The 15,791-nt window shown below is 45.8% G+C and overlaps 1 protein-coding gene across 6 annotated transcripts in view; it reads left to right on the top strand.

The window, feature by feature from the left end:
- gak (cyclin G associated kinase) overlaps nt 1-15,791 on the top strand; it is a 191,587-nt gene that overhangs the window by 67,668 nt on the left and 108,128 nt on the right. For all 6 annotated transcript variants that reach the window (XM_038804411.1, XM_038804413.1, XM_038804410.1 and 3 more), the window contains one exon: nt 6,756-6,891. In XM_038804411.1, the coding sequence (XP_038660339.1) occupies nt 6,756-6,891 (136 nt within the window). The remainder of the gene's footprint in view (nt 1-6,755; nt 6,892-15,791) is intronic.

Below are 15,791 nucleotides of genomic sequence, written 5' to 3'. Positions count from 1 at the left end.
AGAATTATGATAACCTGTTAACTCATTTTTAGCAAACACCGGAGTAACGAGTTAACTGAGGAAATGGTTCTTGTCATTTCTGAAGATCACATTTTTGTTCTAATTTCCATCTACTCTCCGAGGTGAGAGTTTGCATCCATGAAAACCAAGGAATAGGAATATAGATCTATTGGAGTATTTTTGTCCTGGGGAATCCACTATATTTGCAGTGAACCCATAGCACAGTGACTGAAAAGCCCTGAGAGGCTATTTGCCGTTGCACAGTCAAGAGTTCTTAATGCTAAGCACACTGGGTCAGTTTTGTACCTTAATAAACCACACAAGTCTCAAGTTAAGGATTGTGCCCATGCTCAGGTATGTAGAATGGTATCTAACTGTTTGCAGCGTCATGCTACAGTAGTAGTAAGGGCAACACCCTTGTGCACCTGGCTCCACAGTTAAACTGAGAAAATAATATACAATGGATAAAGGTAAGATGAAGTCGCCATAATCCCAGATGACCAGAGGCTGCTTTCCCCTTTGGGGGGGAGAGCTGACTGGTGGTGATTTAACCTAAGGATCGCCATACCTCAGGCGAGGAGCAAGGCGGGCCTTAATGAATAACAGTGGGTACTGAAACTCTGAAATAATAATAACAAATGTTGGAAATATTTGCTGGATATTTTATATATTCCATTGAGAACTCCAGGGTTCCCTTTGGGCCTTCAAATAAAATTCCAGCAGCTTTCTCTCGGGAATGGTGATGTTGATGGGAAAAGTTGAAAGCTACTTTAGAGGATTCAAATAGTGCCAACAATGACTGGGTGATGAACACAGTATATCCAATCATAGTTGGTAACCTGAGCAATGAAATGTTATCCACTAACAATTAGCTTTTATTTTATTCATAAATTGACAAAAGGGCCACAGGTGATACAAGGAAACATTTGTTTGTGCAGTGTTGTTATGACCTGGAATGCACTAACTGACAGTTTGTTGGATCAAATTCAGTAGTGGCTTTCTGTGCTGTATCATTTTATGAAAGCCTAAAACCTCAGGGTGTTGACTTAGAATGAAGGAAGTGACTTACTAACAAGGTATCTATATTTGGCCGTGTGTTTATCAGCCAGTGTTCAGTAAATGTCTGCCTAAGGTGATGGTGTTTCTTGGGATACTTGGGATCCTATAAACACCTGGCTGATCAGAGTCTTGTTCCATGAGGAAGCTTGCCCAGCAGGTACTGGCCTTTTAAGGAAACCTGTCTTCATTGAAAATTGAGAAACATTTTCAGCTATTGTGATGATCCAGTTCCTGACTGATCAAACTGTAACCTGACTACCAGTCCAGATTTACTCAGCTTGGACAATTCAATCTCAAAACAGAAAAGAGCAGCCAAGATTCATATATAAATATCCTGTTAGAAAACAATTTACTTCACTTGATGTCACTCTAGGTTGAGTAGCTCTTCCTATGGGAGATCATTAGTGCAAACATACATACTGTTCCAATTGTTCATATTCCAATATTCCAGGTCACCTCTCAACCTCCGTTGTTTCAGTGAGAACAGACAGAGTTTATCTAACCTCTCCTCATAGCCTTGATTTTGTTGGTCAGCCTTTTATGTGGTACGTTGTTGAGCGTTTTCATAAAATCTATAAAGACAACATCCACCTTTTCTGTTACTTCACCAAAAGAATTACATTAGTTGAGTCAAACATAGTTTGCCTTTTATAAATCCCTGCTGGCTTAACTAACTCAAACCTCTCTAAGTGTGTGTTGATTTGTTTGGAAGATCATAACCGTCTTCTGCTATCTCTGTTCCTGTGTGACCAACCTGCACACAAGCAATCTGGACCAGGCGACTTATCCACACTAATCATAACCAGCGGTTATCGTATATTCTGCCTATTAAGTTTCACATCATTTGTCACCTGTGCCATCTCCACTTTTATTTTTTTTTAATTATTTTTTTATTAAAGCTTTTATCAACCAGGATTTTTACATCACAAAAAGAGAAACAGTAAACGAAAAATATTTAACAAACAAGGTGGATGCTATCATTATACAAAACAAAAATACACATTATATCAATTCACATTATATAATTCACATTATATCAACAAGTCCCCCCACCTGAGCCCCCCCGTTGCTGCTGCTGCTGACTCTGTACTGCTCCCCATGAAAGTCAAGGAAAGGTTGCCACCGCCGGGAGAACCCCATCAAGGACCCTCTCAAGGCAAACTTTATTCGCTCCAGGCTGAGAAACCCAGCCATATCGCTAATCCAGGTCTCCATGCTCGGGGGTTTCGAGTCCCTCCACATTAACAAGATCTGTCTTTGGGCTACCAGAGAGGCAAAGGCCAACACCTCGGCCTCTTTCACTTCCTGCACTCCCGGATCCTCCCGACACCCCACATATCGCTATTGTTGGACTCGACTTCACCCGCGTGTCCAAAATCCTGGACATAGCTCTCGCAAAGCCCTGCCAGAATTCTTTAAGCACCGGGCATGCCCAGAACATATAGATATGGTTCATTGGACTCCCTGCACATCTTGCGCACCTGTCCTGTACCCCAAAAAAACTTGCTGATTCTTGCCGTCGTCATGTGAGCTCGATGCACCACCTTAAATTGAATCAAACTGAGCCTGGCGCATGATGCAGACGAATTGACCCTGCCCAGGGCATCAGCCCACAGGCCCTCATCCAGCTTCTCGCCCAGCTCCTCCTCCCACTTGCCCTACAGCTCCTCCACTGAGGCTTCCTCCGCCTCCTGCAGCTCCTGATATATGTCCGACACCTTCCCCTCTCCTACCCAGATGCCAGACACTACCCTGTCCTGTATCCTTCGCGGGGGTAACAGCGGAAATGTCCCCACCTGTTTCTTGAGAAAATCCAGAACCTGGAGGTATCTGAAAGCATTTTCCGGGGGCAGGCCGAACTTCTCCTCCAGCGCCTGCACGCTGGGGAAAGTCCCATCTATAAACAGGTCCCCCATCCTTCTAATGCCTACCCTATACCAGCCTTGAAACCCCCCATCAATCCTGCCCGGAGCAAATCTATGGTTGTTCCCTATCGGGGTCCAAACTGAGGCCCCCTCCTCCTTCCTGTGCCTCCTCCACTGACCCCAGACCCTCTGTGCTGCTGCCACCACTGGGCTTGTGGTATATCATGCCGGCGAGAACGGCAGCGGTGCCGTTATTAGTGCCCCTAGGCTGGTGCCTTTGCATGACACTGCCTCTAGCCGACCCCCCCCCCCCCCCGGCTACCCTCCAAACATAACCTTTTGACTCGTGGGTTTTATTTGCCCACACAAATCCCGTGATAATCCTGTTCATCTCCACTTTTATTGATATTTTGTCAAGATCCGTTTCCTTAATAAACATGGATACCAAGTACTCATTAAGTCTTCCAGTCTTACCCTGTGCGTCCAAGCATATCTCACCTTTGATGCGAATAGGGACATCCATCTCTGACTGACATCACTGACTATTGATATGTCAGTAGAAGACTTTTGGATTCTCTTTTATGTCATCTGTCATTCTATTCTTGTATTCTCTCTTTGCCAGTCTTAATTTCCTCTTCATTTTCCCACCTCAACTTATTGTATTTGGCTTGAAGAATTACCTGACATGCACCATAACTGTTTTTTTTGTTTTGTCACATTCTCTATCTCCTTCATATCCATGATGTCCTGACCTTGGTTCCACTATCTTTTCCTCTTGTTGGAATGGACCTAGCCTGTAACTGAAACATCTTCTCGTTAGCATCTATTGTTCCATTAGCATTTTCCCTGTCACTTGATGGTTCTGTTTCACCCTGGGTAGATCCCCTCTCATACTATTGAAGTTTGACCCATTTAGAAGTTTTGCTTGAATGTCTTCTTGCTCTCCTCAATATCTAACCTAAATCCTTTGATACAATAATCAGTCTTTTCCAAGTGTTTCCTCACAGGCACCTTGTCCACTTGGCCCATCTTATTCTTCAGTACCAGATCCAACAATGCATCCTCCCTAGTTGGGCCAAGAATATACTGGTCAATAAAGTTCCCCATAACACATTTCAGTAATTCCTCCTCCTCTTTACTTATTCCAATCGATATTTGGGTAATTAACATCCCCCAATATCACCACTTCACTGTTCTTGCATACCTCTGTGATTTTCCTGCAGCTTAGGTCTTTATTCTCTCTCTCACCATTTGGAGGTCCTTAGCATTTCTTAGTAGTGTGTCTATCATACTCCTTTACTTCTCAATTCTAACAAAATGGCTACATGGTGGGATTCTGCGGTCCCGCAGCTGGCCAATGAGGTTCCCGTTGTGGTCACCTCATGCCATCGGGAAACCTGCGAGCGTGGGTGCGTTCCCGTCGGACTGGAGGATCCTGCCAATGGAGAATTCCGCTGACTGTCTTTGGCCCCTCAAGGACATTTTCTCTTTCCCACACTAGTGTCTTCCCTAATCAGTGCTGCCACCCACCTCCATTTTTTCCTTCCCTGTCTTTTCTGAAAACTAAATCTTTGAGAATAAAATACCCAATTCTCACAATTTTTAAGCCACATTTCCATAACTGTTATTACATCAAATTCCCACATCTATTTTTGCTTGCAGCTCGTCAGTCAACCTTATTCACCGCATGTTGTGCACTTATATACATGCATTTTAAAACTGTCTTTGAATTCTTCATCGTCCTCATTAGTCTGCAACAGTGCTAACCACTGTGCCCTCTGCAATCCACCCTTTTGAATAGATGCCTCCTCCTGCTCCTGAACCCCAAACTAGCCCCAATGTCCCAAGAATTTGAAGCCCTCCTTCTTGCACCATGCCTCAAACCACGCATTTATACCCTCGCTCTTATTATTTCTACACCTGCCATGTGCCTGGTCCTGGGAATAATCCAGAGATTTTTACCTTTGATGTCCTACTTTTAACCTCCTCCCTAGTTCCTAAAAGACTGACTGTAGTACCAAAATACCTACCTCTCTGTTGTTGGTCTGGATGTGGACCACACCTTCTGGCTCATTCCCTTCACCCTGCAGAATATTTTACATGCGCTCTCTGATGTCCTTTACCCTCGCACCAGGGACGCAACATGTCATGCAGAACTTGCGATGACATTTCCAGAAATGCCCGACTTCCCCTAACTATTGAAACTCCTGTAGAAACTGTATTTCAATTCTTTGCTTATCCCTCCTAAGCAGTCCCTTGCCCATCAGTGTCATGGTCTGGACTGCACTCCTTTGAGGTGTCGTCAGTCCCAGCAATGCTGAGTACTGGCTTGAGAGACTCGTACACCTGAAAGACTCCTGCATTTCATGCCTCTTCCTGATGACCACCCATTTACTATCCTGAACACACTGCCTGTGGGGTGGCCACATCTTCAAACATACCATCCACGAAACCTAGCCTCCCTAATGCTCGACAGTGATTGCAGCTGCCTCTCAAGCTTGGCCATCATGACCTGAACTCGGGAAGAACGTGACACTTCCTCCTAATGCAGTCCCCGAAGAAAAATGGAGTCTCCTGAAGTTCCATTGTCATGTAGGAAATGTGTAAGCAACATATCTCCGCTAGCCATCCATTATCTTAAAAAAATGCTCTTCCCTCTTTCAGAAGCTTGTTTGAACTAGTAACTTTAATTTGTGTCTCTGGACCTGCTCGACACTAATACTCTTACAGTTAATTCACTTAGTAGCATACTTGCTCTGATTAAACATTTTAATTTCCTGGCCCCTAGTTCAAATGAATACCCTGGTTTAGAGAGGGAGAAAATAAATTGAAGAAAAGGAAATGTCAATGAATCAGTAACCACCTTCCCTGTGGCTTTACACTTGATTTTCTTTTTGTTTTTTGAATGTGGTTGGTCCACTCTGGACTCTCCGGCTCTTTATTCTGACCTGTTCGTTCGCCAGCCTCGCCCTGCTTTTCAGGTCTTACTCTTACTGCTGCTCTTAGGCCTGCGCTACTGCTGCTCTTTATTCCGGCACTGGTCTCGCTCTCGCTGCTTGTGAGAAGATCTGTTGGCTGATGCCACCTCATTGTCTCTCTCACTGTTTGCTGAATTAAATGGAGAGTATACAGGGTTCAGCAAAACAACGTTTCATTTTTGCTTCACAAAACAAGCATAGTCAGGGCCAGAAGTACAAATGCATTGGACAAAATTCTCCGGTTTCCCCAGCCACTTGTTTCTAGGCGACGTGCCATTCGCTGGCAGTGGGATGCTATCTTCCCGCCGCTTGTCAATGGGATTTCCCTTTTGTAACCACACCCACGTCACCGCGAACCCCACTGGAATGAACTACCTGTGGGAAAAGTGAATCGCAATGACCGGAGAATTCCGGCCAATGTCTTTCTTGATGTTGATCTTAGAGATCAGGAGGGTTCCAGATCCGGTCCATGCTCTGTGCTGTTAACTGACCTCAAACTGGGCAGCAAGAGGAACATTATCATTTGTTCTAGACGTGAAAGGAAGGAGCCACCTGACCTACTCTTTTGAATTGATGTTCCTAATGGAAAGTGCACTTTGGGCCATCAGGCCTGTTACCTTCCTTTTTTTGCTAATCCAACTGCTTTTCAGATTGAATATAAAATTGAGTTACTTGAGAAGAAGTACTGGAGAGTTACTGCCCTTTATCACTGTGCAACAACATAAGTTATTATCTTCTGAGAAAATTGAAACGGGCAAATTTACCCACAGGCAATTAATGTAGTTGGGCATAAAGTTATCATCTGTAATTAACATGCAAGTTTTAGTGAAATGTATTTTATAACTTTCCTTAGGCCTTGGGTTGCATCCTCTACCTTCTGTGCTTTAAGCAGCATCCATTTGAAGATGGTGCTAAACTTGGAATTGTAAATGGAAAGTACTCTATTCCTTCAAATGATACCAAATACACCGTTTTTCATGATCTCATTCGTAAGTATTGAGCACAAAGTAACAAGTATCTAAGTTTAATATTCAGGTTAATTATGCAAGATATATACTGACTTGTTTTCTCATAATTGACTGTAGATTATTGCTTGATTATTTAGCAACAGAGTGTTGGGATGCATGGGATTTGTTTCATAAATGTTAACCCTCGAGTATGGATGCTTAACTCTGTAAATGGCTGGGAATAACCTAGGGATAAGAGGATGTCATGTTAATCTCGCTGCTGAACAATCTAATAAGAATGTAAAAAGTATATTCTCAGTAACAACACCTTGAATATATATAGTGCGGAAAAAAAGTGTTTCACAAAGGTCTTATGAAAAAATGGACTCCGAATTTGGGTGACCAGTTGCTTGATTGAAGAATTGGATTTTAAAGAAGGTCTTACTGGATGAGAGGTGGGTGGGTGGAGGAGTTTAGGAGGAAAATTCCATGGCATGCTGAGCAAGCAACTGCATGTGGCTGTCATTGATAGGATGAAGGAAGGATAGAGTCCAAGAAACCTAGAATTCAGGGTAGTATGTTGCAGGACTGGAGGTGGTTGCAGGTACAGTCAGACTTGAGGCCTTTTCAGGGCATTAAATCCAAGGATGAAAATTGAGACTTAATGAAAAATAGGGTACAGATTTTGCCTGAACTTGAATTCATGGGAGGTGGAAGATGCAAGGCTGGCCAGAAGAGCATTGAAATAAGTCATGTATGAAGTTTGCACAGGTATGGACGGAGAAGTTGACAGCAGATAGGCAGAGGTAGGGATGTAATAGAGGATTACCCTGCAGACTTGGTGAATGAGAGCATATGGGGTTGGAAGCTCTGCTTTGTTGCTGAAGAGGTTGTCTGTGGTTTTGGCTGAGGCGGGAGGTAAAATCAGTGACAGTGGTATAGAGTTTTTGCAGAGACTGAAGACAATGGCTTGGTTCCCATTGTTTAGCTGAAGGTATTGATGCACCATCAATTGGACTCGAGTCGTGAAGTAGTTCCAAATAACAGGCTTTAATACACTAGATGTGTGCCCGGCAGTAGACGTACAGAGAAAGGCCGACTGCCAGCCGGTATGGGTTCTTATACCCCGCCTCGTAGGCGGAGCTACCAACCCCTCAGCCAATCGGCGGGGAGTCACATGACTAGCCTCGGCCAATTGGCAGAGAGGCACATGACTTGCCTGGGCCAATGGGCAGCGAGTCTTCTGCACCAATGGCAGCTTGGTTCTAGGGTAGCGTAATCTCCCTAGTCATACTACCACAGGTATTAATGACTTATCTCAGTCTGAATGTCAGACAACGCAGAGGTAGTTGATGGACTGACAGAGCCGGTGGAAAGGTACAGTTGGGTGTTGTTAGCACGTGAAATTTAACCCCACTTGGCTGCAGATGACGCTGCTAAGAGGCAGTAACTGAGGAGAGGGACCATTTTCAGTGTTAAATACATTGGGGCTGGAAAGAGGTGGTTTAATAGGAATTATGTCAAGACTCCTTACGGGCAAGGTGAGCTCAAAGAGGGCATGAGGAGCGAAGCTGAAGAGAGATGCAAGTTCCTGGCTAACTTCACAATGTATATTTTTAACAAGAATGCTCGCGGGAATCTCAACAGATCGGTCTTCATATTTAGCTCTAAATGAGTTTCCTTGTCAGGAAGGTGAGCGCCTATAAAAAATGGGGTGTTAGAACCTTGACTATTTTATTGCAATATATCTGTGGCATGATACTTAAATAGAAAGTAAACTTTTAGTTTAAGGTCGCTTTTAAAAATCTAGCCATGAACTATGGACCTTTAGTTGGATAGCACAATCGCTTCACAGCTCCAGGGTCCCAGGTTCGATTCCGGCTTGGATCACTGTCTGTGCGGAGTCTGCACATCCTCCCCGTGTGTGCTCCGGTTTCCTCCGGGTGCTCCGGTTTCCTCCCACAGTCCAAAGATGTGCAGGTTAGGTGGATTGGCCATGATAAATTGCCCTTAGTGTCCACAATTGCCCTTAGTGTTGGGTGGGGTTACTGGGTTATTGGGATAGGGGGAGGTGTTGACCTTGAGTAGGGTGCTCTTTCCAAGAGCCGGTGCAGACTCGATGGGCCAAATGTCCTCCTTCTGCACTGTAAATTCTATGTAAAATACAATGCTGCAAGCATTTTTGTGTCTGTCTTTAGGTCTGTACAGTTCATAGTTGAAACATTCTTTCTGTTGCATACTTTATAGTGATTGAGAGTTTTAATGAACTTTTGTCCCCTTCAGGGAGAAAACAAAACTTTGTAGACTGCAAGAACGTGGCAACAGGAGTCGGCCACTTAGCTCCGCGAGCCTGTTCCACAGAGATCATAGTTGTTCTGCAACCTAACTCCACATTCCTGCCATTGACCCCTATTCCTTGATATCTATGACTTAGAAAAAAAATCAATCTCCGTTTTCAAATGAATAGTTGAACTAGCATAAATTGCTATTTGCAGAAGGCAATTTCAAACATGTATGACCCTTTGAAGAATTTTCCCCCTAATTTAATTACTGAGAGTTCTGCCTCTAATTTTTAACTGTGCGTCCCCAACCAGCAGAAATAGCTTGTCCCAATCTACCCATCAGTTCTCCTTAATATCTTACAAAATTTGGTCAAATTATCCCTTAGCCGTCTAAATTTAAGGGAATGCCACCCTAATTTGTGTAATTTTGCTACATAATTTAACTCTTGGAATTCTACTAAGTCCACACTGCACTCCTTCCAAGACCAAGATTTGATTGGTGCCCAGAACTGCCCACGGTATTCCAGGTGTTGGGCATAGATCAGTGTTAAGTGACACCACGAGGTCTCCTAGGCTGGGGCGTTCAAACCCGGGCCTTAGAATCCATAGAATAGAATCCATACAGTGCAGAAGGAAGCCATTTGGCCCATCGAGTCTGCATTGACCAAGTACCCTGCTCTATCCCTTTTAGGTGCACATTTTCCTACATTGAAATCAATTTGCCAGTTTTTCCCATTCACTTAATATCAGTATATCTAATATTATGCTTTGATTAGCATTGCTTACAGCTTTTCTGGATATGTGGCTTTCAATTTCTTCATCCCACTTTAAAAACCCATTTGAAAGGGGATTTGAATTCAAATTCAAATTCTAGTAATTAAATACCAATGTACTATAGTAATCAATTACATGATGTCCTGGTTTACTTTTTGCCAGCTTTGAAAAAAATGTAATATTTAATTAGAGTAGAACAATAAGCCATTGAGTATGCTGCAGGTTGTGATTGTCAGGTCAAAGAGTGACATTGCCTTTGTTTGCCACAGGACTCCAGCGACCATAGACATTGAATAAATTAACTTCTTGGATCATCTGTGTTCCTATCAGCTCATCGGTAACCAGATGAGCACTGATTAAAACTGAGCTGTTCACATTATTTCTCACAAATCACCTGCTGAGTCCCTTCACTTGAGCCTGGTATTTTGGTAACAGCAGAAAAAATCAGCTGATTCGTGTATATCTCGATTTAATGCAATGGGAGCAAGGGCGGGATTCTCCGACTCCCCGCCGGTTCGGAGAATCGCCGGGGGGCGGTGTGAATCCCGCCCCAGATGGCTGCCGAATTCTCCGGCGCTGGGGATTTGGCGGGGGCGGGTATCGCGCCGGTTGGCGGCCGCTGGCAGCGGGCCCCCCGGCGACTCTCCGGACCGCGATGGGCCGAGTGGCCGCTCGTTTTCGGCCAGTCCTGTCGGCGTATGTCACACCAGGTATTTGCCGGCAGGACCTGGCTGCGCAAGCGGCCTCCGGGGTCCTCCCGGGAGGGGGGAGAGAACTGGCCCCTGGGGCTGCTCCCATGGTGGCCTGGCCCGCGATCGGGGCCCACTGATCCGCGGGCGGGCCTGTGCTTTGGGGGATCTCTATTGTTCCGCGTTGGCCGCTGTGGTCCTCCGCCATTGCCGACGCGGAGATGAACCCCCTGCGCATGCCCTGGGATGATGCCATCACATGCTGGCGCTCCCATGCATGCGCCAACTCACGCCGGCTGGCGGAGGCCCTTGGGCACTGGTTGGCATGGCGCCAAGCCCCTTCCCCGCTGGTTGGCGCGGCGCAAACTACTTTGGGGCCGGCCTAGCCCCTGAGGTTGTGGAGGATTCCGCACCTTTGGGGCGGCCCGACGCCAGAGTGGTTGACGCCGTTCCTCGGCGCCGGGACCACCCCGCCCCGCCGGGTAGGGGAGAATCCCGCCCCAAATGTCTCTCTCTCTGTTATACTGACAGTGTGATTTCCTCTTCCTCTGCTTTGACGCCTCAAAATAAGCTAACATCTGAGGGATATTAAGGGTTCATTTTTATCTAAAGTCTAGTCTTTTTTTTATTTAGTTAATTAACTTAAAAGTTGCTGTTTGGTTTAGAAGAAGGTGAATTTTCAATCAGCTTTAAACAGAGGTCCTACTTGCAGCTGGAGCTTGTTAATTAGTTAATTGGATTAGGCCAGTATTGGATTAGGCCAGTTGTCCGAGGCTAGAGTCACAGTATAAAGGTGAGCCACCGATAGTGCAGACTTTGTTTGCACTGAGTGCTGAATTTGGTGCATTTGAGTGCTATAGTGAGAGTGGTGACTGAGGGCATGCTGAATTTGGGTGCATTTGAGCGCTATAGTGAGTTTGGTGACTGAGGGAGTGCTGAATTTGGTGCATTTGAGTGCGATAGTGAGAGTTTGGTGACTGAGGGTGTGCTGAATTTGGTGCATTTGAGTGCTATAGTGAGAGTTTGGTGACTGAGGGTGTGCTGAATTTGGGTGCATTTGAGTGCTATAGTGAGTTTGGTGACTGAGGGAGTGCTGAATTTGGTGCATTTGAGTGCTATAGTGAGAGTTTGGTGACTGAGGGAGTTGGGTGAGGAGGGAGCAAGGTGTTCCTTTCATTTCCTCAAAGAGCGAGAAGGGAGCCGGGAGTTTACAGAGTGCTTCTGACTGAGAGCAGAGTCGGAGGGCGGAGTTCCAGTTGGTCCACAGGGCAGTTACATTCTGTAAGATCAGAGGGGATGGAGGCGAGGGCAGTTGCATGCTCCTCCTGTAGGATGTGGGTGGTGAGGGATACCACCGGTGTCCCCGCTGACTACACCTGCGGGAACTGCACCCAACTCCTGCTCCTCCGAGACCGTGTTAGGGAACTGGATGAATTTCGGATCATCCGGAGGCAGAGGGGGTGATAGAGAAGAGTTACAGGGAGGTAGCCACACCCAAGGTACAGGTCAAGAGCAGCTGGGTTACAGTCAGGGGAAGGAAAACGAACGGGCAAACAATGCAGGGATCCCTCGTGGCCGTTCCCCTTCAAAACAAGTATACTGTCTTGGATGTTGTTGGGGGGGGGGGGGGGAAATGACCTCGGGAAGGCCCCAGCGGCCAGGTCTCTGGCACTGAGCCTGGCTCTGTGGCTCAGAAAGGAAGGGAGGAGAATAGAAAAGCAATAGTGATAGGAGACTCAGTTGGTTAGGGGAATGGATAGGAGATACTCTGGTCGCGAACGAGACTCCCGGAATGTATGTTGCCTCCCGGGTGCCAGGGCCAGGGATGTCTCGGATCGAGTCTACAGGATTCTGAAGGGGGAGGGGGAGCAACCAGAAGTCGTGGTGCACATAGGCACCACAACATAGCTAAGAAAAGGGATGAGGATCTAAAAAGTGATTTTAGGGAGTTAGGTTGGAAACGAAAGAGCAGGACAAGCAGAGTAGTGATCTCAGTATTGTTACCGGTGCCACGTGCAAGTGAGGCAAGGAACAGAGAGCGAGTGCAGCTGAACACGTGGCTACAGGGCTGGTGCAGGAGAGAAGGCTTCAGATACGTGGATCATTGGGCTATCTTCTGGGGAAGGTGGGACCTGCACATGAAGGACAAATTGCATCTAAACTGGAAGGGCACCAATATCCTGGGTGGGAGGTTTGCTAGAGCTCTTCGGGAGGGTTTAAACTAGTTTGGCAGGGAGATGGGAACCAGAGCTATGGATCAGAGGTTGGGGTAGCTGTTGAACATGCAGAAATAGTATGCAGCAAGTCTGTGAAGAGGGATAGACAGTTGATAGGGCAAAGTTGCACTCGGTGGAATGGGTTTAAGTGTGTCTGTTTCAATGCAAGGAGTGTCAGGAAGAAGGGAGAGGAACTTAGGACATGGATCAGTACTTGGAACTACGATGTTGTAGCCATTATGGAGACATGGATTTCACAGGGGCAGGAATGGTTGTTAGATGTTCCGGGGTTTAGATGTTTTCAGAAGAATAGGGAGGGAGGTAAAAGAGGAGGGGGAGTGGCACTGTTAATTAGGGAGTGCACCACTCCTGCAGAAAAGGAGGTAGTTGAGGAGGGTTTGTCTACCGAGTCAGTATGGGTGGAAATCAGAAACAAGAAAGGAGCAGTCACTTTATTGGGAGTTTTCTATAGACCTCCCAATAGTAGCAGAGAGATAGAGGAACAGATTGGGCGGAAGATCTTGGAAAAATGCAGAAGTAACAGAGCTGTTGTCATGGGTAACTTCAACTTCCCTAATATTGACTGGAACCTCCAGGCAAATGGTTTGGAAGGTTTTGTCAGGTGTACAAAAAGGATTCCTGACTCAATATGTAGATAGGCAGACGAGGTGCAGGCCATATTGGACTTGGTGCTTGGCAACGAACCAGGCCAGGTGTCAGATTTCTCGGTGAGAGAGCATTTCGGTGACAGTGACCACAACTCCTTGACCTTTACCATAGTCATGGAGAGGGCTAGGAACATACAGTATGGGAAGGTATTTAATTGGGGGAGCTATTAGACTGCTGCTATTAGACAGGAGCTGAGGAGCATAAAGTGGGAACAATTGTTCTTGGGGAAATGCACAACAGTAATGTGGGGATTGTTTAAGGAGCACTTGCTGCGAATGCTGAATAGTTTTGTCCCACTGAGATGAGGAAGGAATGGTAAGGTGAAGGAGCCATGAATGACAAGAGAAATGGAGCTTCTAGTCAGGAGGAAGAAGGAAGCTTATGTAAGGTTGAGGAAGCAAGGATTTGACTCGGCTCCAGAGGGTTACAAGGTAGCCAGGAAGGAACTCAAAAATGTACTGAGGAGAGCTAGAAGGGGGCATGAAAAAGCCTTGGCGGGAAGGATTAGGGAAAACCCCAAGGCGTTCTACACTTATGTGAGAAATAAGAGGATGATCAGAGTGAGAGTAGGGCCGATCAGAGATAGTGGAGGGAACTTGTGCCTAGAGTCTAAGGAGATAGGGGAGGCCCAAAATGAATATTTTACTTCAGTATTCACGAGAGAGAGGGACCTTGTTGCCCATGAGAACAGTGTGAACCAGGTTAATAGACTCGAACAGGTTGATATTAAGAAGGAGGATATGCTGGAAATTTTGAAAAGCACCAGGATTGATAAGTCCCCTGGGCCTGACTGGATATACCCAAGGTTACTCAGGGAAGCGAGGGAGGAGATTGCTGCGCTGTTGGTGATGATCTTTGCATTTTCACTCTCCACTGGAGTAGTACCGGATGATTGGAGGGAGGTGAATGTTGTTCCCCTGTTCAAGGAAGGGAATAGGGAAATCCCTGGGAATTACAAACCCATCAGTCTTATGTCTGAGAGATAGGATTTATGATTATTTAGATTTAATTTGGTTAAAGATAGTCAGCATGGCTTTGTGAGGGGTAGGTCATGCCTCACAAGCCTCATTGAATTCTTTGAGGATGTGACGGGACACATTGATGAAGGTCGGGCAGTGGATGTGGTGTATATGGATTTCAGTAAGGCATTTGATAAGGTTCCCCATGGTAGGCTCATTCCGAAAGTTAGGGGACATGGGATACAGGGAAATTTGGCTGTCTGGATACAGAATTTGCCGACAGAAGACAACGAGTGGTAGTGGATGGGAAGTATTCCGCCTGGAGGTCGGTGACCAGTGGTGTCCGGCAAGGATCTGTTCTGCTCTTTGTGGTTTTTATAAATGACTTGGATGAGGAAGTGGAAGAGTGCGTTTATAAGTTTGCCGATAACGCAAAGGTTGGGGGAGTTGTAGTTAGTGTTGAGGGTTGTTGCAGGTTACAACAGGACATTGACAGGATGCAGAGCTGGGCTGAGAAGTGGCAGATGGAGTTCAACCTTGATAAATGTGAAGTGATTCATTTTGGAAGGTTGAATTTGAATGGTGAATACAGGGTCAAAGGCAGGATTCTTGGAAGTGCGGAGGAACAGATGGATCTTGGGTCCACGTACATAGATCCCTCAAAGTTGCCACCCAGGTTGATAGGGTTGTTAAGAAGGCGTATGATGTGTTGGTTTTCATTAACAGGGTGATTGAGTTTAAGAGCCGTGAGGTTTTGCTGCAACTTTATAAAACTCTAGTTAGACCACACTTGGAATATTGTGTCCAGTTCTAGTTTCCTCATTATAGGAAGGATGTGGATGCTTTGGAGAGGGTACAGAGGAGATTTACCAGGATGCTGCCTGGACTGGAGGGAATGTCTTATGAATAAAGGTTGAGGGAGCTAGGACTTTTCTCACTAGAGCGAAGAAGGCAGAGAGGTGACTTGATAGAGGTGTACAAGGTGATGAGAGGCATGGATAGAGTGGATAGCCAGAGACCTTTCCCCAGGGCTGTCACGAGGGGACACAATTTTAAGGTGATTGGAGGAAGGTATAGGGGAGATGTCAGAGGTAGGTTCTTTACACAGAGAGTGGTGGGTGTGTGGAATGCACTGCCAGCAGAGGTGGTGAAGTCAGAGTCATTAGGGACATTTAAACAACTCTTGGACAGGCACATGGACAGCAATAAATTGAAGGGGTGTAGGTTCAGTTGATCTTAGATTAGAATAAATGGTTGGAACAACACCGTGGGCTGAAGGGCCTGTATTGTGCTGTAGTGTTCGATGTTCTATCCCCGCCATCCAAATGCAGTTTTGACCATTATTGATGGTTA

This window comes from Scyliorhinus canicula, chromosome 8 (assembly GCF_902713615.1).
Source record: "Scyliorhinus canicula chromosome 8, sScyCan1.1, whole genome shotgun sequence".
NCBI lineage: Eukaryota > Metazoa > Chordata > Chondrichthyes > Carcharhiniformes > Scyliorhinidae > Scyliorhinus > Scyliorhinus canicula.
Note: the sequence above shows the minus strand (reverse complement) of the source record. Positions and strands in the feature narration are given on the sequence as shown.